The 24,440-nt window shown below is 30.4% G+C and overlaps 3 protein-coding genes across 3 annotated transcripts; 1 reads left to right on the forward strand and 2 right to left on the reverse strand.

Annotated features, from left to right (window-relative positions):
• Positions 1–222: 222 nt before the first annotated feature.
• HELRODRAFT_91666 (hypothetical protein) lies at positions 223–6,273 on the forward strand (the record flags this gene model as incomplete). The annotated part of the gene is made up of 2 exons (XM_009012486.1): positions 223–409; positions 5,492–6,273. The coding sequence occupies 2 exons, from the start codon at positions 223–225 to the stop codon at positions 6,271–6,273; spliced, it is 969 nt and encodes a 322-aa protein (XP_009010734.1).
• Positions 6,274–20,498: 14,225 nt separating this feature from the next.
• HELRODRAFT_183455 (hypothetical protein) lies at positions 20,499–22,092 on the reverse strand (the record flags this gene model as incomplete). Its single annotated transcript, XM_009012487.1, has 4 exons — positions 20,499–20,605; positions 20,697–20,935; positions 21,291–21,447; positions 22,026–22,092. 4 exons carry the CDS (start codon positions 22,090–22,092, stop codon positions 20,499–20,501), a joined length of 570 nt encoding a protein of 189 aa, XP_009010735.1.
• A 1,098-nt stretch (positions 22,093–23,190) lies between these two features.
• Positions 23,191–24,390, reverse strand: HELRODRAFT_183456 (hypothetical protein; the record flags this gene model as incomplete). The annotated part of the gene is made up of 4 exons (XM_009012488.1): positions 23,191–23,406; positions 23,656–23,728; positions 23,843–24,030; positions 24,181–24,390. 4 exons carry the CDS (start codon positions 24,388–24,390, stop codon positions 23,191–23,193), a joined length of 687 nt encoding a protein of 228 aa, XP_009010736.1.
• Positions 24,391–24,440: the final 50 nt, after the last annotated feature.

Here is a 24,440-nt window from a genome sequence, read left to right on the forward strand (position 1 = left end):
TCTCAAACCAGCTCTCCACAACCTCCGCCACCATTTTTGACCCACCCATCTTCCATTCTGCCGGCATACAAGCCTTCTCACTCTGCGGTTTATCCAAATTTCTACCCAACTTACGATCCGTTTCCGATATTTGAGGACGGAAATTCCTTGTTTCTGCATTCCCATCATCATCACCATAACGGCGATCCTAGATCGTTACTATCCGGCATGGATTATTACGTAATGACGTCATCTAATTCGTCATCGGGCAACAACAGTAGCAATTGTTTGAGGAGGTTCTCGGATAAATGTTTAGGTGTTGGCAGCGGTGGTGGTGGTGGTGGTGGTGGTGGTGGTGAGAATCTGGTGAACGCCAAGTCGCCGGTTATTTTCCCCTGGATGAAGAAGATTCATGCCAGGACTTCTCAAGGTGTGTTTTTTGGTGTGTGTATCAGTCTGTTTGATAGTTTTTTACGTGTTCTTCGGTGTGTTTTTTTTTGGTACGTTTGTATGTTTTTAGATGAGTTTGTGTGTGTTTTGTGTGTGTGTGTTTATGTGTGTGTGTGTTTATGTGTGTGTGGGTGTTTATGTGCGTGTGGGTGTGTGTGCGTGTGTTTGTTGGTTGGTTCAATTAATTAATTTCATGATGTATTTTTTAGAAATTGTTTCTACGTTTGTGAGAACGTATGTTTCTCTGCTTGTATGTGTGTGTGTGTGTGTTTGTATGTATGTTTGTATTTTTGCGTGTATATGTGCCTATGAGTGTATTAATACAATTAATACAATGAAACAATATAATTAAGATGAATGGAACGTTATTTTTATAATGTAACTATTAATTAGAGATGATTTTATCTGATCGACTAACGCTAAGTTAATGTACGTACGTATGTATGTGTTTGTGTGCGTGTGTACGTGTGTGTGTGTGTGTGCGTGTGGTGTGTGTACGTGTGTGTGTGGGTAGGTGTAAAAAGATTGAATAAAAGGTAAACCAAAAAATGGCTACACGTAATGACGAGTTTTTTAGATGATTGTAATGATCTCATTGCTCATTCGTTCGTTTCAATCAATCGTTCATTCATTTATTCAATTATATATTTAATTGTTTATCCATTCATTTATTCATTCATCAATTAGCTCATTAATCAATTCATTCGTTCTTCAATTTATTCATTTAAACTTACGTTTTAACTTCGCTCGTTCGTTCGTTTGTTCGCTCATTCATTCTTTTAGTCATTCATTCATTCAATCATACATTTACTCACTCACTCACTCACTCACTCACTCACTCACTCACTCATTCATTCATTCATTCATTCATTCATTCATTCGGTCGTGCGTGCTAACGATGTTGCGTGTGTGACGATGATAGCCAAGCAATATATCGCATTTCATTTACACAACTACACTCCAATCTGATAAGGAAAAAAATACTATTGATAATAATAATAATCATAATAATAATAATAAGAAGAAGAAGAAGATGATGATGATGATGATGATGATGGTGATGAAGAAGAAGAAGAAGAAGATGATGATGATGAAGAAGAAGAAGAAGAAAATGATGGCGAAGAAGAAGAAGAGGAAGAAAAAGAAGAGAAAGAAGAAAAGGAGGAGGAAGAAGAGGAAAAATATGATGAATAAATTTTAAAAAAAACACGAAACTTATGTTGCCTCAAACAATAATAATAATATCAACAACAACCACAATAATAATAATAACAGTCATAACAATAATAATAACAATAATCTGAAACAATTATATTAAAAAGACCAGTAGTAGAGTAGATAACGATCAATCATTCTCAAATAAATATTCCTATATTGCTAATGTACACCTGTATATACATACAAACATACATACATGCGTACATACATACACACACACACACATACATACATACATGCGTACACACATACATACATACAAACATACATACATGTTTCCGAGTGAGCTTGGGGTTGAGGTTGGGTTTGCCAGTTGTTACTGAGTATGTTTGCTACTGCAGAGTAAAGGTTGATCCATTGAGCTTTCTTGGCTCTGGACCCCAAGCAAGACATTCAGCGATGAATGATTTCATAATCCGCCGCTTCCAGAAATCTCATATACCCATGATAAAAGAACCGGAAGGCCTAATTGCGAATGGTAATTTTAGACCTAATGGTCACAATTTCTCCATGGGCTATTGGACGTTTGCTGGCCTGAGATGTGACTCCCCCCACACGATGGCCGATAGATACATCTCTTTCACATCGGTAGAGGAAAATACCGCGGTCTTAAGAGTGTACGACCAAAAACTATTTCTAACTAGGCTACTCTCAATGACTCTGAAATCTTTCAGCCAGTATGCATCGAGACCTTCAGACCGACCGATAATCCACATCTGTTTTTAAAAGAACTTATTAATAAAACTTGTTTAATATCAGAAAACCCTTTAGATAAAAACCGCATCAAAGAATATATATATCGATTCTACTCCAAAAATTTAATTCTTCTTGTATTCATGGTGGGGCTTTAAATAACCTTTCTGTGTGTGTGACCCAACAACATAGAGTAGAGCAGAAACTGACAATGATTATAGCCCATTCAATGGCTAGTTAATCAATGAAGGGTCATACATACATTCATTCATTCATTCATACATACATATATTCATTCATTCATACATACATACATACATTCATTCATTCATACATACATTCATTCATGCATACATACATACGTACGTACATACGAAACGAAACGAAATTTTATTCGCTTCTCAAAATTGAAAATCATGTAGATACATTCATTCATACATACCAACATACAAACAAACATACAAACAAACATACATACAAACAAACATACATACAAAAATAATCATCCTCATCGTCATCTTCTTCTTCGTTATCATCATCAATCCCATCTTCGTCGTCGTCGTCATCATCGTCGTCACTATTTGAATCAAGCAATCGCATGTTTATTGACGGGCAATGCATATATTTATGTATGTGTGCGTGTGTGTGCATGTGTGTGCGTGTGTATGTATGTGTGTGTGTATGTGTGTGTGTGTTATACGCAGAACCGTAATCAATAATAATTAAGTATATATAATAAATAATATACGGTAATTAATTATAATTAATCAAATATAACAAATTATACCTAACGGTTATCATACGTACACACGTACTTAAGTACACACACACACACATACACACATACATACATTCAAACATACATATACATATACATATATGAACATAAATACTAATATACATACAAACAAACAAACAAACATGCATGCATACATTCATACAAGCAAACATACATACAAACATACATACAAACATACATACAAACAAATATACATACAAACATACATAGATTCGTAATTTTTAAAACTTCACTCCAGACACTTTGGCGTCAGACTTGTAACATCAACAATATCAACAATGTCATTGTGATATTTCTCTCTCCCTCTTTCTCTTTTTCTCTCTCTTTTCTTTATCTTTTATCTTTCACTTTCTCTCCCTCTATTTCACCTCTTCTCTCTCTCTCTCTCTCTCTCTCTCTCTCAACTTTTTTCGTTATCTTTCTCTCACTATATCTTCAATTCTTTATCCCACTTTATCTCTCTTACTCTCAATCATTCATTTTTCCCTATTTTTCAATCATTTCTTCCTATTCCTCTTTCTTTTCTTTCTTTCTTTCTTTTCTTTTAATCTTTCATTCTTTCTTTTCTCTCTCTCTCTCTCTCTTTCTTTCTCTCTCTCTCTCTCTGTCTCTCATTCCACTGCCGTTGTCTTTTTTAAAAATTTTACTCTCTATCATATTATACTCTCTATCTTGTTTCCATTATGAAATGTCATTTTGGCAAACCAAAAAAAAGTACCATGAATGCATGACCGGACTGTCTGAATGAATGAATGAATGAATTAATGAATGATCGGATGAATGAATGATGAATAAATAAATGAATGTAATGGTTGGATAGATGGATGGGTGGGTATTGAAGAATGAATGAATGATTTGAAGAATAAGTTGTTAAATAATTTAATGAATGGATTGTTATTGGGATTATTGGGATTAATAAGGCCTTTTCTATAAGTCAATTGCCTGATCAAGTAAACACTGTTCATTCATTCATTCACTCATTCATTCATTCATTCATTCAATCGATCGGCATACAAACATTCATATAAGTATGTTTGCCAATGGAAATTATTTTTCGCTCCCCAGTTCACGCTAGATTTCCCATGTAATATTATGATCATAATAATAATTGTAATAATAATAATAATTATTATCATCATCATTCCTTTGTTTGTTTATTTATATATTCAGTCTATCAATCCATTTTAATTCATTCGTTTGCTCGTTCGTTCCATTTATTCCTTTTGTTCGTTAATTTGTTCATTCATTTCTTCTTCAACTTGTTCATTCCGACATTCACTTAGCTATTTATTTTTTTGTTTACTCTTTCCATTCTTCCTTCTTCCATTCATTCATCCGTTTGTCCGTTCATCCGTTCGTTAGTTCATTCGTTCACTCATTCACTCATTCATTCATTAATAATATGTCTAGTCTATAACCTTTTTTAAATATCAAATGGTTCCAGCGTTATATGTGCTTGCGTGCGCTCACAGCCGTGTTCAAGCAAAGGAATGCTTGCGCATTTGTGCGTGCGTGCGTGCGTGTGTGCGTGCGTGCGTGTATACACGTGTAATTGTGTGTGTATGTGTTTCTGTACACACGTGTATGTGTGCACGTGAGTGGTGTGTGTTTCTGTATTCACGTATATGTGCGTGTTCATGTGGTGTGTGTGTGTGCTTCTGTATACAGGTGTATGTGTGTGTGTTTATGTGCGCGTGTGTGTGGTATTCTGTATACATGTGTATGTGTGTATATATGTGCGTGTGTTTTGGCCTGCCTTTGAGAATGTTTGTAGACCTGTGTGTGTGTGTGTGTGTTTGCATGTATATATGTGTATATGTACGTACGTATGTATGTATGTGTGTATACACTGCACACATACATACCTTTATGCTGAATGTGTGTAGATATGTGTGTAGAATTGCATGTAAAATGTAGGTTATTGTGTATTTTGTGTGTGTATGTGTGCATTTTTTGGATTACAAACCGTGGTAGATTTCAATTTTTAATTGAAAAAATTATTTTTTTTTTTTTTTTATTACTATAATTATAATAATATTATTTTATTTTTTATTATTCTTTTTTCTCTGTAACAATCTCGGCTAAAAAAGCCCCCATTAATTTTTAATACCGTAACGATATTTTGTAAATAAAAGAAATGTTTGTTTGTGTTTGTATTTTGTGTGTGTGTGTATGTGTGTGTGTGTGTGCGTGTGTTTGTGTGTGATTGTAAGTGCATGAATAAAATATGGTAATTTTACTATTCCTGACAATGAAAAAGGATTGATTAGGATTAATTGTGTAATAAATTAACTTTTCTAAAACTAATTCTAAAGAAATAACTAACTAAATAACACCGACCAATCCAAACAGCATCGTCATCAACACCAGGAACATCATCATCGTCATCTTCACTATCATCATCATCATCAGCGACTAACACGCTTTCGACGAACGGCTACTACAACAACCACAACAGCCACAACAACAACTTATCATCGTCGTCGTCGTCGTCGTCCCTGATAGCCGACAAGAGAGCTAGAACGAGCTACAGCCGCTACCAGACGCTCGAGCTGGAGAAGGAGTTTCATTTCAATCGCTATCTCAACGGTCGGCGACGAATCGAAATCGCTCACTCGCTTGGGTTAACCGAGCGACAGATCAAAATTTGGTTCCAGAACCGACGCATGAAATGGAAGAAAGACAACCGGTTGCCGAACAGCAAAAGTGGTAAAATCGGCTCTGCTAATTTGTCGTCTGGTACCGGTTCAGTCGGTATTGGCGGTTGTGGCAACGGAGTTGGCGTTTATGACGAGTTTAGTAGCGGCGATAAAGACGATGATGACGACGATGGTGACGATGATGACGATGATGGTGAGAATGACGGAGAGAATGATGAAGAAGAGGAAGAAGATCATCGCCATCACCATCATCGTCCTGTCGGGATTGATGCAGATGACGTCATCCACAATAATAACAACAATGATAACGCCAACAATAGTAATAATAATTTGAGAATTCCATTCGCTGATAGCATTGGCAAGAGCAAAAATGCAATCGACATTAATAAGAACCACGACAACAACAACAACAATAATAATAACAAGCATAACAATAATAATATAAATAACAATAATGATAATAGAAGCAATTAATTTCATTTTATATTTATAAAAATATTACATTTTAGTTATAATTAATAATATTACTATTAGTATATTATGTCTATATTTATGAAGATACTAAATTATGTTTATACATAAAACTACCTAGCAAGGAATGGCTTTTAAATAATGCCATAAAGCTATATAAATAAAATAACATAAATATTATAAATATTATTTAGAGTAAAATAATAATTATACTACAAATTATGGTAATTATACTAGAAATAATTATTTTATTGAATAAAATTAATTAAAATTAATTATTATTACGATATGATAGGGGTTTTGGGAACAAATGCTACGTGCAAGTTCATTTCACAAAAAAAAAAATTAATCAATAATCAATCAACCAATTCTCATCCAACCAACCAACCAATCAACAAACCAGCCAACCAACTAACTAAACAACTAACCAACCAACCAACCAATCAACCAACCAGCCAACTAAACAAAAATGGCAGTCGATGTTATTATATTTATAAGAAATATAATCATAATTAATATCATTATTATGATATTATTGCTATTAGTTCTATAATTTAATAATTTAATTTTGATTCATAATATATTTTTTTAATAACAGACATAAAAAAGCCATATAATATTGGTATACAAAGCATAATTTTCCAGGTTTAAAAAGGGTAAAGTTTCTAAAAATGTTTATGTGACTGTACGTGTATGTGTGTGTGTGTGTGAGTGTGTGTGTACTTGTGTGCGTGTGAACTATTCGTTTATATTCTATTTAATATTTTTCTACTTTCATTTTACATAAATTGTAGGTAAATAGTACATCAAACAGAGTTATGCATAAATATCTAAAGTTGTTTATCATCGTCCTATGTTACTTAATATGTATGTGTGTGTGTTTGTGTGTATACGTGTGTGTGTGTGTGTACGTGGGTGTGTGTCTGTGTGTGTGTGTTTATGTTCTATTTAAAATATGGCATTTATTATTACTGTTTTTATTCCTAATTTTAAAATAATTAATAGCTATTTATTCAGATAAAATGTAAACAATTGATTTACAAATTGTATTTTTATTTTATTAATGTTTGTATTTTTTATTGTATTGGATGTAATAATTGTTTATACCTTAAATCATTTATACATACTTTGTATGATTTTTGGTTTATTTTTGTGTATATTTGTTTGTATATTATGGTTATCTGTAAAAATTTTGGTGTATCTTCTTATTATTAATATTATTATTTATATCACTAAATTTTATATTATTATTATTATTTCTGTATTAAATGTTGTTGATATTGTTGTTGTTGTTGTTGTTTCATCTCATTGTTATTGTTATTAATCTATATTTTTACTTAAATTAAAATTATTATGAAGTTAATGTTATTATCGTTAAAAATTTATTTAATTGTATAACATTATTCAATTTAAATATATTAAAATATTTTAAATATCACTTCAATTTTGAAAATTTTTATTAAACAACTATAAAATGTATACAATTTTCTCTCTCTCTTTCTCTCTTTCTCTCTCTCTCTATATATATATATATTTATTTATTATTTATATTATTATAAAACCTACATAGATATGCATATAAAAACTAATCATATTTCGACATTCTATGGTCTATTGATATTAACAATAACATTTATTAAATAATATGTTAATAATATTATATTATAACTTATTTTCAAACAAATTGTCTATAATCACTTCGAGAATAATTTGTTCTCTATTTATTTAATTATATTTAATTATAACTTTCTTTAATTATAACTTTCTTTAATTTTAATTATATTTACTCATAATTTACTTTAATTTAAATTATATATTTAATTATAATTATATTACGTCATGATGATTACGGAAATCAGGGTGAATTATATATATCTGATATCTATCTATTTATTCATTTATATTTGATCGTTCGTTCGTTCGTTTGATCGTTCGTTCGTTCGTTCGTTCGTTTGATCGTTCGTTCGTTCATTCATTTTTAAATTAATACTTTTATTGAAGAGACACTTTTTTGGCGATTATGAACAAATAATTTTAATGGGCTTTCCGGTTTTTAAAACCATAAAACAAAAATGAGACAATTAATAGAACAACAATAATAGAATATAAAATTACATATATTAAATATACTAATAATAATTAATTCAAATAATTACTAAAATTGTTATCTAGTTATAAATAATTACATAATGAAGAAAAGGTTAAAAGACAATATTCTACCATTATAAAGCGAAATATAGATATCTGAATTTCTTTTTTATTGATGATATTTCAATGTATAAAATATATATATTTAAAAATATAGGATAATAATTAATCTGATATTTAAATTCCATAAAAATCTATTACAAACATACAGTAAATCCAGTAAATTTACAGTATTGCTAATGTTACATGTGTATATATGTGTGTGTGTACCTTTATGTATGTTTATTTTCAAGTGTGTGTGTGTTTGAGTTTGCATGTGTGTGTGTGTGTGTTTGAGTGTGTATATATATATGTGTGTGTGTGTGTATTCCATTTATCCAAAAATCCTCTCTTATATCTTCCATCTTCCGTATGAATGAGAATTATTATTATTATTACTGGAATAATGAGAAGTATTATTGGGAAGTATAAATGGGAAGTATTATTATTTTTACTGATTTTACTGATTTAATATTACTAAATTATTAGAAATAATATTATCGCTATTTTTATTATTATTATTAATATTAGAATTAATACTCATACTGAAAATATTATTATTATTAGAATTTTAATATTACAATTGGGGATAAGTTTAACTCGAATTGATACAATGAATGCTTCTTGGACAGATTCCTTTTAAAGAAAGATCTGAAAAATACTGAATTAATGAATGAATGAATTAACTAATTAATTAATTAAATAATTGGTTAAAAGACTAGATAATTAATTAGTGAAATTTGGATGAATGTTTCTATATAATATTCATTATTATTCACATTATATTATATTAATATTTTTAATATGTGGCCATTAATGTACAACAAATATATAAATAATAAATAAATATACAACCACTACTACTACTAATAATAATAATAATTAATAATAATAATTAATAATAATAATAAAAACAACAAAAGAGTAACGAATGTAATTAGATAATTTTAATCTGCTCCACTTGACGTTTAGCAGATAAACTCTACACAGACACGCACACACACACACACATACATACGTACACAAACAAACATTTTAGATGAATTTAAATAAACTAAACAATATAAACAAAATCTTTTATTTCAACACTTTCGTTTTAAAGCAGTGGAGTTGAAAAATTTATAAAGTTCAGTATATTTCTTCCTCTTTTCTTTCTGCTTACTATTTTTATTCTTCTTATTATTATGAATTATTATTATTATTAAATAATAAATTCAATTATTATTATTATTTTGAAATTATTTACACTATTTGGTATATATACTTTTTATAAAAATAAATAAAAAATATTTATTTATGTACAGGTTTGTTAAAAAGTTGTTCTTTTATTTAAATACAAAAAATTAAATATTAACAAATATTAATTAAATTTATTAAAAATAAATCGTTGATCAAAACAAATTATATGATTTTTTATTCGTAATAAATAATTATCATTATGAATATAGGAAAAAATAATTTTTTTCAATGGAAAATTTTTAAAGGATTTAGAATCATATCTTAATGATATTATCTAGCTAATTCTACAGCAATAACTGTAGTTTTATTCTTTTATTTTTGAAAGTCAGTTTGATTTATATTATTTTATTTTCTTCATCTTTTTTTTAGTATAAGGAATTTAAAACATACACACACTCAGACATAAACTTACACCCACACAACATAGACACACACACACACACTTGCATGCAAACACATCTGCATACATACACATACGAACTAATACACACAGCGCACTCACAATACAAACACATACAAACATACATACATACACACATACAAACATACATACAAACATACATACACACCTACAAAAACATACACACACAAACACACACATACCAATAAACCGTTTAACACATTTTACAACCAACGCAATACACCAATAAAATAGTAATTAATTTACGATCGAGTTTTATTAATAAAGACTTTATTCAATACTTCGGAAAACAGTTATAATAATAAGAAAAATGATATTAACACAAATAGAAGCTGTTGTACAAGTAGTAGTAGAAGTAGTAGTAGTAGAAGTAGTAGTAGTAGAAGCAGCAGCAGTAGCAGCAGCAGTAGTGGTCATAATTAATTATTTTGTAGTAGTGGTCATAATTCATCACTTTGTTCGTTTCTTTGCAAGTCAATATATTACTGTTGTCCAAGAAATCGTAAAGTTCTTTATTAAAATTGGCATTCATGTTTTTTAACGCCATTCAGCGCTAACAAATTAAAACAAGTTACTCTCTATCTATCTATCATTCTATATGGTTGTTTGTTTGTCTTTGTGTCTGTCTGTCTTTGCGTCTGTCTGTCTGTCTATTCATCTCCATCTAACATTGATTTATCGTAATTTTAATAATGGTTGTAATATTAGTAGCAGGCTGTTGTGGCTTTTGTTGACGTTGTCTTCCCAGGTTTTGTTAGAGTAGCAGCTGTAGTAAAAGTAGTAGTAGAGATGTAATAGAAGCAGTAGTAGTAGCAGCAGCAGCAGCAGTAATAGTAGTAGTAGTAGTATGTATGGACATAATGTTAACAGATATCGATAATGGTAATTAACATAACAATGAGTAAACTCTCATCCAATCTTTTGTTGGTTTTTTACTAATATTTTGATGATGATGACGACGATGACGATGATGAAGAAGTAGACGAAGATGATGATGATGAGGATGAATTCAACTTTTAAAATTTTTGAAATTGTTTAAGGGTATCTTAAAAATGGAACAAAAACAAATTAATATAAAGTTGTATTGTTGCTTTTTCTAACATATCGATGTATGTATGTATGTGTCAATGTATGTATATATGTATGTATTATCTGTGTATGTGTGAGTGTTCATGTCTGTATGTGTGTGTGTATGTGAGTTGCATATTATACACACAATGCATTCTTAATAAAGTGTCTTATATATATGCAAATTAGCGATGACTGTTCCTATTGGTTACAATGGTTATCTAAACAAACGTGTTTATCATATGTCGGTATGTATGTCTGTGTGTATTATGTTTGTATGTATGTATTATGTTCGTATGTATGTGTATGTGTGAGAGAGAGAGAGAGAGAGAGAGAGAGAGAGAGAGAGAAAGTGTGCGCGTGTGTTTTAACTTTGTTTATAATTTGTATGTGTTATAGTTTATTTTATCATATGCCAGTTTATAAGACAAACAGTTGTGTATGCCTGTATGTGTGTGTCTGTGTTTGTGTGTGTCTGTATGTGTGTCTGTGTGTTTGCATGTTCATAATTGAGTGTATGTGGTTAGCATGTATGTATATTTGTGTAAGTGTTGAATTGGAAACCGTATTTTTACAATTTTGTATGAATTCTACCGAATTGTTGGCATTAATCAATTTGAAGTTGGTCTTTTCAATAAATTATTCCTGAAAAGGCAAACTTTAAATTGGTTAACGCCAACAATTCGGTAGAATTCATTCAATTATATATATATATATATATATATATATGTGTGTGTGTGTGTGTGTACTAGTTTTATATCTGTGTATGTGCTTTTATGTATGTGGATGTGTGTGTGCATGTGCATACATTATAATATTATAATTGGTAAGTACAGTCCATATTTATATATATATATATATATATATATATATATTATATATATATATTCTTTTATACCAACAAATATATATTTTATATATATATATGTACATGCCACCAGCAAACTGACCAACTATATAGTCAGACATACATACAAATACAGTCATAATACATATATACACATATACAATACGCATACAATAAAATCTAAATAGACACTAAACCACACACAGATAAAAACACACAAACAGAAAACACATTTTCACATACATATACACACAACTCACACGTATTAATAAACGTACACACAGATATGAACTCACACACACACACACACACACATACAAACAACACACACAGACATACTCAGATGTCTGCATGTGTTTTTAGCTGCACACCCACCACCCAGGCTGGTCTGTGTATAGTGGAATTCTGATCAATATAGAAGATATAAAGAAATCAATATGGAAGAATATTGGGTGCTGGAAGATGTAGGCTGTTTTTATGTATGTGAGTGTATGTGTGTGTATGTGACTTTGTATGTAACTGTGGGTAAATCTGAGTGTATATTTGTGTGTGTGTGTATGATCGTTCGTATGTGTGTTTATGTTTGTGTATATATGTATGTGTGTATATATGTATGTTGATGTTCATATGTCTGTATTTGTTCATACGTCTGTATTTGTGTTCGTAAGATCGAAAAGAAAATGCGACACTGCAAATCATTTGACAAAAACCAATCGCCCAAAATTGAACAAAGATATAAATAAACACGCTACCGCTAACCACACACACACACACACACACGCGCGCGCGCACATACAAACAAACACACACGTACAGGCAAACATATATATATACAGAACTTGACAAATTGAATAAACAAATACATCTGTCTCTTTTGTCCTGTAGCATAAGGGATGTCAAAACGATTACAAACACACACACACACACATACACATGCATACAAACAAACTTACACACACATACACGTACACACACACGTACATACATATCCTAATACACTGCACACAGATATTAGCTTTCAATAGCTTATATATATATATATATATATATATATATATGCAATTGTATAGGAATATAAACAATGATAACATCAAAAACAACAGCAACAACAACATCATCAGCAACAACAACATCATCAGCAACAACAACATCATCAGCAACAACAACATCATCAGCAACATCAACAACTGCTTCAACTACTATAACGTGGCTGATACGAAAATTGCTTTCCTCATTGTTACACACTTTGAAACACATTTTATTAATACATATACACAACACGCATATGTATATATATGTGCGCGCGTGTGTGTGTTATTGTATACTGTATATGTATGTATCTGTATGTATAAAGTTGTATATATACAATACACACACTATAGCTAAATGTAAATACATTCATTCATTCCAAAGCTGAAAATGTTGTGACTTTCTTATACAACTGTATATCACATAGTATATCGCACACACATACACATACATATGTGTGTGTGTGTCTGTGTGTGTGTGTGAATGAAAATGTGTATAGATGTGTGTGTGTGTAACAATGAAAAAAGCCATTTTTGTATCAGCCTCGTTAGCTGATACAAAAATGAAGCAGTGTTGTTGTTGTTGTTGGTGTTGTTGCGATTGATGATGTTGTTGTCGTTGTTTTTGATGTTGTTGATGTTGTCTTACATCAGAAATGTCTGCTGCTATTTAAACATGAATATACAGAAATGTTTAACACAAACATTGTTCACAAACATACAAAATATATACACAAATGAAACATACAAATATTTATACAAATCAATAAACAAATAAAAAATAAAATCATCAACATAAAGACGCAAACGCAGGCACATACATTTAGTTGTACACACACACATAAGCGTACAAACACATACACACATACACAAAAAAACAAACACAAGCATACAAACAAACGAACCTATACATACAAACAAAGGCACATACAAACATAGGCACATACACACAATTGCAAAGATTGCCTAGCATGATATCTTGAATGGTTTATAGTGCCCTGGAAAATAGATACACATAGCTCTTGTTTTCATAAAGGAAAATTTGTTTGCATGTATGTGTGCTTGCATGTATGTGTGTATGTATGTATGTATGTGTTTGTTTGTATATATGTATATATTAATGTGTGTGTGTGTGTGTGTGTGCGTGTTTGTGGCTGTACACAATATATGAGATATTGAATTTAGATAACATTTAATAAGAATTACGATATCTCATTATCATTTTTATTACTTTATTTTTATTATTATTATTATCAGTATTATTATTATTATTATTATTATTATAGTTGTTGTTATTGTTATTTGTGTTTTTCAAGTTCGACATCATTAAGAGTGCTATAACTTTTTTTTGATTTAATATTTTGCAGTGAAATAAAAAAAAGCAAATGTTCGTATCGTTGTTGGTGCTACCTACGGTTGCTGTTTTACGTGTTTGTAATCACAGTCTTCATGATCAAACTGTTTTCTCTCTCTCTCTCTCCCTCTCTCCCCTTGTCTCTCTCTCTCCTCTTGTCTCTCTCTCTTCTCTTTTCACTCACTTTCTCTCTCCTTTATTCTCTTTATCTTTTCTTTTCCAATTTTAATCGTTTCACTCGTTTTCTCTTTCTCTCTCTCTTTCTTTCTCTCCCACTCACTTGTTTTCTCTCTCTTCATTCTCCTCAATATATTATTCATCAGAGTGAGCGCTATATAAATCATACAATCGTTTACGCAATGGGAATTTCTAAAAAAGTGTTCCCATTAAATTTGACCATGCATGTAGACACACATACAAAACAAACGTTCATACATTAAACGAACAAACAAACATACATACAAACATAGACATACAAAAACATATATATATATATTGTCGTATTCATTGATGTTTGTATACATCTGAATTGTAGGTTGGTTTACACGGGTTATGTATGTCGGCGTATGTTTTTGTATGTTTTTGTGTGGTTTGTATGTTTGTTTGTATGTTGTTGTATAAACAATCCTCACACACTCGTAGAACAGAGCTTCTGTAGATATTGAATCGTTGTAGTGTTGTTGTTTCGATCCAACAAACACACCAACAAACACACACATAAGCTCAATTTTACTGAGTAGAGAGAAAATGTTGTTGCTCTTGTTATCATTGGTGTTGTTGATGTTGTTGGCGATGTCATTGACCTTGTTGTTGATTTTACGGATGGTTAAGTTTGCGATAATAAATTGATGAAGTTGTTGTTTTTGCTTTTTGTTGGTTGGTTGTTGGGTTAGGGTTGATTTTGTTGATTTTAAACTAATCATTTTTATTATTTTTGTGTTTTACTTTTAAGAGTTTGCTCACACACACACACACATACACCTCGTTACAACAGAATAACATTTCAGAAGTTTTTAACGGCAAAATTTAGCATTTCCTTCATAGCTAAATTCATACCGTGTATTCATGCGTATGTATGTGTGTACGTGTGTACGTATGTGTGTGTATGATTGCCTGTATGTATGGAAAAGTATTTAAATAAATGATGATTGTTTATAAGTTTGAAGTAGCCTAGAAATTTTTAGGCATTCTATACTATCAAAACACCATAACAATGATATAGGGAGGGTGATAATATCATTTATAATAATAATGATATAATGATGATGATAATTATAGTTATAGTTATAATAATGATTTGAAAACCTCAACAATAGCAACTAACTTAACTAAGCGAAGTAATGTAGTAAAATTCCAGCCATATTAATAACGGTAATAAATTATCTTTTTCTCTCTCTCTCTCTCTCTCTTTATTTTCTTCTTTTTACCCTTTCAGTCTTACCCATTCTCTCTCCATCTCTCTTTTTCTCTTTCTTCATATTTTCTGTATACTTTTGTTTCCTGCTTATAGTAGTTATGCCTTCTCTCTCTCTCTTTCTCTTATCTTCCTTACTCTTTTCTTTCTCTCGATTGATTGTTTTCTTTCCTTCTCACTCTGTCTGTATTTCTCTCTCTCTCTCTCTCTCTCTCTCTCTCTCTCTCATGTCGCTGATGCCATATTTGAGTGTTATAAAATAATTTTCCTCTTTGTAAAAGTCATCACCATTCCTACTATTAATCTACATTATAACGATGATAAAGCCGACGATGGTTAAGATTATTTATAATTATTATTGTTATTATTATTAATGAAATATTAAATATTATTATTTTTATTATTGTTGTTGTTCGTGCAACAAACAGAAACATCTGTGTGTGCCTTGTACATAGCAAGTTTTTTTTCTACTCACAATGCATTCATTTTATTTATATTTTAACATATTATAATGAAAATCGATAATACTAATAAATAATAATAATAATAATAAAACATTAAAAGCAACAATAACAAGAAACAACACATGTGGATACATGACACACATACATTCATACAAATATTCACACATACATACATACAAAAAAGCACACACACATATATACATACACACAAAGACACATGCATACAAACACAAACAAACATACTTACTAACCTACGGATATACTTTGACTAATAATTAAATTTTTTTTTAATTAACTTGAAAAAACTTGAAATTTTCGAAATACCAATGTTAAATATTAATGTTATCACTTATTTTAATTAATATTTGTTATAATTGCTTTATTATTATTGTAAATATTTTGATCATTATTCAACAACAACAAAAGCTAATTGATTTTCAATTTGAATCAGATTAAAACACATTTAGAACCATCATGATCTATGACATCAACAAAAATTTTTATCCTCAATAACAAAAAAGCAACAACATTAACAACAACAACAACAACAACAACAACAACAACAACATCAACAATATCAACAACAACAACAGCATCAACAACAACAACCAATCCCAAATATCAACAACATTAAATAAGCCAGACATCCCACTAGTGTATTTATAAATATATAACTAGACGAAAACGAGTTTACAATCTTATTAAAAATTTCCGTGAGAAAAACAGCAACAACATCAACAACTACTACATTTACATCAACAACAACAAAATGCAACAGCAATAACATTAGCAACATCATCAACATCTATCGAGATACTAACAACAGCGTCCATATGAAAATAACTTCTCTTTTCAATTTCAATTTCAATTATATATATATATATATATATATATAATATACTATATGTATAAATATAAAGATGTTTATATATATAAATATACATAAACTGATTTTTCTTTGTTAAACGTTGTATGTCATATATATATATATATATATATATATATATATATATATATATATATATACGACATTTGTATTAAAGAGAGCCTCGTTCGTATATATATATATATATATATATATATATGTCTGTGTATGTGTGAGTGTTTGTGTATATATACATATATATACTTATATATATATATGTATATATATATATATAAATGTGTGTTTATGTGTGTGTCTTGAAATTCGAATAACGGAGAAATTAAGATTTAAGAGATATATATATATAATATATATATATATTATACACATATATATATAATTGTATGAATTCTACCGAATTGTTGGCAATAATCAATTTAAAAATTGTCTTTTCAATTCTCCTTACTAGAATTTTTTGGAAAGTTTTGTATTGTTCAATTAATTGAAGTTAGAATTATTAGTAGCCCTAGCCCTCTACTATTAATCTACACCATGGCATAAGGTCAAAAATATCAAAATTTGCGAACGAGACGAAGCTGTTTGCATAGGGTCAATAACTGGATAGATGCAGAAGTACTAAGAAAGGATTTGACAAGACTATTCAAATGGTCTGAAGTTGGCAAATACTTAGACATTTTGAGTTGACATTTGTATTTGTTACTTACCTTTTGTTGTTGCAAACGCAAAGTAGCCAGTAATTAATCCAATAATAATTAATTAACATCGCACAAACTAATCAATCATGTATAATTGGGGTATAATAAATGTCTGATTGAGATCTCACTTACAGCCCTGCCATCTCTCGAAACATTTTAAAAATAATTAAGTTACGTAACATTAGTTTTTAATTTGAACTCAAGTATGTCAGATGAATGTATGGTGGGGGTTATGAACCACTTTAATGATGGGCAAAAATTACTTTGGGAGAGGGCAAAATTTACCTTAGGGGGGGCGAAACTTACCTTGGGGGGACAAAATTCACCGTGGGGGTTGTAAACTTTGATCGAGCCAAAATAGTTGGCTGCCTTTATACTATGGTTCGTTATTTTTTCTATTCAATGTATGTAATTTAATGATGAATAAATTTATACAAAATACAACAGAATGATCGTTCGCTAATCAATATTATATCCCATATTTAATGTCCTATTACGTAAATATTAATAGAAAAATTATAATTAATATAATAGAGTTATAATTATTAATTAATTATCTGAGTGTTTCATTTTATAATTATAAATTAATTTATCTGAGTGTCTCATTATAGTGGAACGTTTCTAATTAGCTCACTAAAAGCTGAATTGTTATATCTCCTAACCTGGAATCAAAATATCATTATCATCATCGTATCATCATCATCGTTGTTGTCATCATTATCATCGCCATCCTTATCATCATCATCATTATCATCATCATCATCATCATCTTAGTCACAGTCAACATCACCTTAGTTTTTATTGTATATTTCTCGACCAGTTTTTCTCGCAGCTCTTGCATCGGCTTGTCAACAACGTTGCAACCACCTTTGAAAGCTGAGTTCGGTAGGTAGCCTGATTGATTGATTGATTGATTGATTGATTGATTGATTGATTGATTAGCTGATTAATTTATTGCTCCTTCATTAACTCACTAAATCATCACACACTCATCCACCAATCCACCCATTCATCAATCAATCAACCAGCTAGTCAACAATCTTCCTCCCGACAGCGACCCACCAACCGTCCGGGGCGATGACACAAGCCCTCAGACACATCAAATCCCCCCCGTCGTCTTCGTTATCACCATCAGCAGCCGCATCTTCATCCTCATATTCAAGCAGGCCAGTCTGCTCATCATTGTCATCATTTCTTTCTTCTTCGCCCTCCTCATCAACTTTCTCCTCTTCATCTTCATCGCCATCTCCGAATTTTTCTTTGGAATCATTTTTCCTTCTTGGCATTGCTACTCTCGTGGATACAACCGAGGGCTGGGCTGGGGTGAACCTCATGTAACTGTCATGATTATAATGGTGCTGGCGATGATGAAGAAGAAAAAGAACAAGAAGAACAAGAAAAGGAAATGATTATTACGATGATGATGGTTCCAGCAAGCCAACCTCTCATAAGCCAAGTTGGAAAAGCCACTACCGCTCTCTTTAAAGACACCCTGCCCGTCTTCATCTTCCTCTTCTTCCTCCTCGCCATTCTCCCTCTGGAAGATTTCAGAGAAAGTTCCATAAATGCTTTTATTGTCGACTATGTATAGCGGTTTTAGCCGGCGGTCCGCGCTTTTTAGCCAGTCGGAGATCGGCTCGCGCCGTTTCCAATATTCGTTTGCGTTGTTGGCCATCACCACTGACTTAGTCGTTGCTGCTTTTCTGTTCATGAATTCTGTTGTTTGTTCACATTTTCTAAGAAAACAAACTCCTAAAACTACAAATGTTTCCCAACCAATCATTCATTCAAGCACTCAGCCAACTAGCTAACCAATCAAATAATCAATCAACTTTCTAGCCAATCAGTCAATCAATCAGCCAAGAATTCAACCAATCACCACATATCACCACGAAAACAGCCACCAATCATACTCCGCGAAAATAACCGGCCAGTCAACAATAGACCAATAATTCACACGCACAACCAACCAACTAATCAGCCAGCGAACCAACCAATCATCCAACAAACCAACCATGGAACTCCAAAATCTTATCATGAATTCTCAATCTCTCAATATCGCTGGCATTGATCGACTCGCTACCGTGAGATAAACTTTCGCCTTCAAACATCTTCTCGAAATTATTTTCTATTATATTTGCAATTATTATCTATAATTACAATAATTACGACTATAAATAACTAACTAATTAATTAATTGAACAAGTTAAATGCCAATTCAAATAAAATATATATTTATCATCAAATTAGTAACGGAACTATTTAAAAATTTTCACAGCCGGTTTCAGTTGCTCACTGAATAAAAATTATTAATATTCAATTATGTTAATTATTAATTGTTAATATTATTAATAATTATTATTATTTATGTATAAATTATTCATTTAGGGCAAAACAAACGAATTTTATTGGTAAATTTTTTTCAAACTATTTATTTACACGTCAATATTTACATTAATATAGTGAGAACGTAATCAAGAGAAGAAAAACAAGCCTGATAAGAATAATAATTATTATTATTATTACTATTATTATAGCAAGCATAATAACGATAATAATAATATAAATATTAATAACAATGATGATAATAACAATAATAGCAATTTCAGTAATGAACAAGAAATATTATTTTTTATGTTTTTTCTTCTTTGTTTTCTTCTTCTTCTTCTTTGGAGAGTATGATGACGACAGGGAGGAAGGCGCTGACAACTTCCGCTTCCGGTCTTTGTGTCCTGAAAAAGTGAAGGAATGATTAGCATAAAAATAACATTAATAATAACAGACATCAATAATAATAATAATAATTATTATTATTCTTATTACCTCTCAATGATTCTTCAAAATCAGAATCTTTTGTGAACATTTTTCTTTTTTTCTTTTTGTCCGTCTTCTTTTTCTTCTTTCTATCTTCAATGTCGCCATTGTCGCGACTGCAACATTCAGTGTTGTTACGGCGTCCACTGTGGCGACGAGTATCATTATAATCATTTTGATCGGGTGATGGTGAGGGTGATGGCTGGAAATCTTCCGGATGCATTTCCTTATACCCTGTATGACCCCACCTAAAAATGATGATGAGTGTTGAGATGATGATTGTTGAGACGTAGATGATGATGATGATTGTTGAGACGTAAATGATGATGATGATTGTTGAGACGTAGATGATGATGATGATTGTTGAGACGTAGATGATGATGATGATGATTGTTGAGACGTAGATGATGATGATTGTTGAGACGTAGATGATGATGATGATTGCTGAGACGTAGATGATGATGATTGTTTGACGTAGATGATGATGATGAGAAATTTCTTCGACTCTAAAATCATTATATAAGCAATAAAAAATTATCAATCTAGATCATCGTCATTATCTATAACATCATCATCATCATCAATATCATCATCAGCACTTACTTATCAGCCATACTTGACTCCAGTCTATCAAACTCCCTCAACCAAACATTGTTGTAGGCACTTCTACTACTACTACTATCATTACCTCTTTTATTATTATTATTATTATACCTATTATTATTATTACTGTTGTTGTTGTCTATTTGATCCATGTAGGCTGTAAGAGAGAAATACAACAGATTTATAATACATCACATTGAGGTGGAAATTAGACAAATATAAATTAAATTCTCAAATTATAAATAACCTTTCGACTTTGGTATTCCATACTTTTGATGACTACTATTGCTACTACCACTTCTACCACCACCAACATCATCGTCGTCGTCGTCATTGTCAGAACTAGGACGACGATGATGATAATGGTTCCTCTTAAAATTGTAAGAGGACGAAGAAGATGATACCATATATTGTTTTCTATCATTACAACTATTATAATAATTATTATTATTATAGTTGCCATAATTATTTTTATTATTAGTAGATCCTGATAACGATCTTTCTTTGGATAGTTCAGCACGCCTCTGCCTCCAGCATTCTTTTTCCTCTACTATCTATAATGAAAAATAGAATCTATAACAATAATAATAATAAAATAATATAATAATAAAATAATATAATAAAAATAATTTAATAATTAACCAAAAATAATGGTAAAATTAATCAAATGGCAAATCACAAACATTGATCAAATTAAAAAATATTTAAATTAAAAATAAATTAAATTAAGAATACCCACTCTGTTATGCGTGTCGATGTGTTTGATGATATTTGAAAAGGCACTCTTTGATACTTTCGCCATAATTGAGATTAATAAATGACAGTAAAAAAAACTAATTCCGGAGAATCCAGGAAGCTAGAATCGTCGTAACCGTAACGTAAGTGAAATAACAATTATTTGGTAATTTTGTTTGTAAGTTGTTAACTAACTCCACTTTTAAATTTGTTAATTTATAACTTCACAAACCATCGAAATTAACCGATTTTTAATTCATTCATAAAGTAAACTTTTAGAGTTTAAATAATAAACATACGCACCGTACATACACTAATCCCTAATCAATATATATACAATTAGTTAGTGACGCGTTGTAAAAAATACTGTCACTTTGTTTACCCTTTATTATCGTAAAACTTTACCATAGACAGAATAGAGAAAATAAAATACACGCAGTAATTGTTTATTGGTTCTTTGTAATGTTTTCAATTGAAATTTGACGTCATCAGAAGATACAACAGCATTCCCGATTATTTTTCCACATATTATGATTTAGACTGTCATAAATGCAATTATTCATTCGCGTATATACTCTATGGATGTATAACATATACAATGATGGTTAATGTTTATTTACGTAAAACAAGACAGCATGCACATAAACACACACACACACACACACACACACACAAGCAAACACTTTGGATATATTTATTAGGTTAATATATCCATGATAAAAATAAAAACTACAAAAATGAACACCTATAGTATTTAACCTATTTATACGTACATACATGAAGAATATTATATTAATTTAAACTAAAGATATGAATTGTTTTTAACGTGTAACACAACAAGAAAATCAAAGTTAATTTGTTTGGCTGTAGTAGATTGAAAGTACTACAAATATTAATTAGAAATAATTAGAAGTATAACCAACTAAATACACCTATGATACTAACAATGATGACAGCAGTATCAATAATTACAATTAACTAAATAATAATACTATAAATAACATAACAAAATAAAAATAATATATAGAAATATTAAAAACGTACATAATATAATTTAATATAATTATAAATTATAATAATTTAACATCTATAATTCTAACAAAATCTCTAATCTAACAAAATAAAAATAATATAAAGAAATATTAAATACACACAAAATATAATTTTACACAATGCCAGCTTTCCATGACCTCAAATACAGTGTATATTTTTTAGTCTTTGAATCTTTATCTAGTACTTTAACAATCCTAACTCTCTTATTTCTTAATTTTTGTGGTTCATCGCAATCGGCGGCATTGTCTAAATTGCTGGCGCTGTTTTTAGTGACTTTAGCGCCATCTTCAGTGGCCGTCGTTAAATCTATGCAGTCTCCTTCTTTAACCTAATTCGTTTGCATGGTCGTTTGTTAGTGTCTGTTTGTTTGTGTGCGTATAAGTGTGTGTTATTGTTATCATTATAATATGGATGTTTGACAAACAAATTTAAGTATATATATAAGATTTAACACACACAGACACACATACAATAGATAGATAAATAAATATATATATACACACATAAATAATAATAAAATGTTGGCAATTTATATATATATAAAAATAAATGATATCAAAAAATTAAATGTGCTTACTTTGAGACTCTTCTTAAGAACCTTTCCATCGTTTAATTTCAATTTGCTACCAAGGAAATAGTCATCTATTTTACTAGAATGAAACAATAAATTTTTAAAAAATTAGTAATTATATTTGCATAAGTAAGAAATTGAAGCAAAAGTATGAAAAAGTAAGTTAGGAGATATCACTAAAATTATGCAAAACCTTCTAGAGATATTTAGGCCAGCACTAAGAACAGCATCAACTCTTAATGACGAGAGTCGGACCTTTCTTTCACGAAAATTATTAGGAAGATGTTTGTCATTTGGGAAAGTTTTGTTGAAATATTCTTTGTCGTCATCGTCGTCGTCACTTTCATCATTCTCTTCATCTTCACCATCATTTTTTAATGTCTAAAATTAATTTGGGGACAAAGGTTTTGGCTAAATTGAAAACTAACTGTATTTAATTAAATTACTTGTTAGTAATTTGTTAGTGTTATGCCAGATAAATTTGACATTAACAATAATATATAAGACAAGCAAATTAAATGTGAATCATACAATTTCGTTGACAACTTTCCCGCCGTAAGCAGTCCTGATATTAGTGATGTTTTTTGTACTGGCAAGCGGATTGACCAAAGATTTTTTACAACCATTTTTCACGTCATCTTTATGACCAACAGACGTCGTCAGGTGCCGACATGACGATGACGGATTCGAAAAATTAGAAGCGGTGGAGTTGCTATACGAACTAACAACCACATCTGCCATGTTGTTGTTGACTACGTGACCACGAGCCGATACAACTGGGGAGGACGATT

Source organism: Helobdella robusta (genome assembly GCF_000326865.2).
Source record: "Helobdella robusta unplaced genomic scaffold HELROscaffold_108, whole genome shotgun sequence".
Taxonomy (NCBI): domain Eukaryota; kingdom Metazoa; phylum Annelida; class Clitellata; order Rhynchobdellida; family Glossiphoniidae; genus Helobdella; species Helobdella robusta.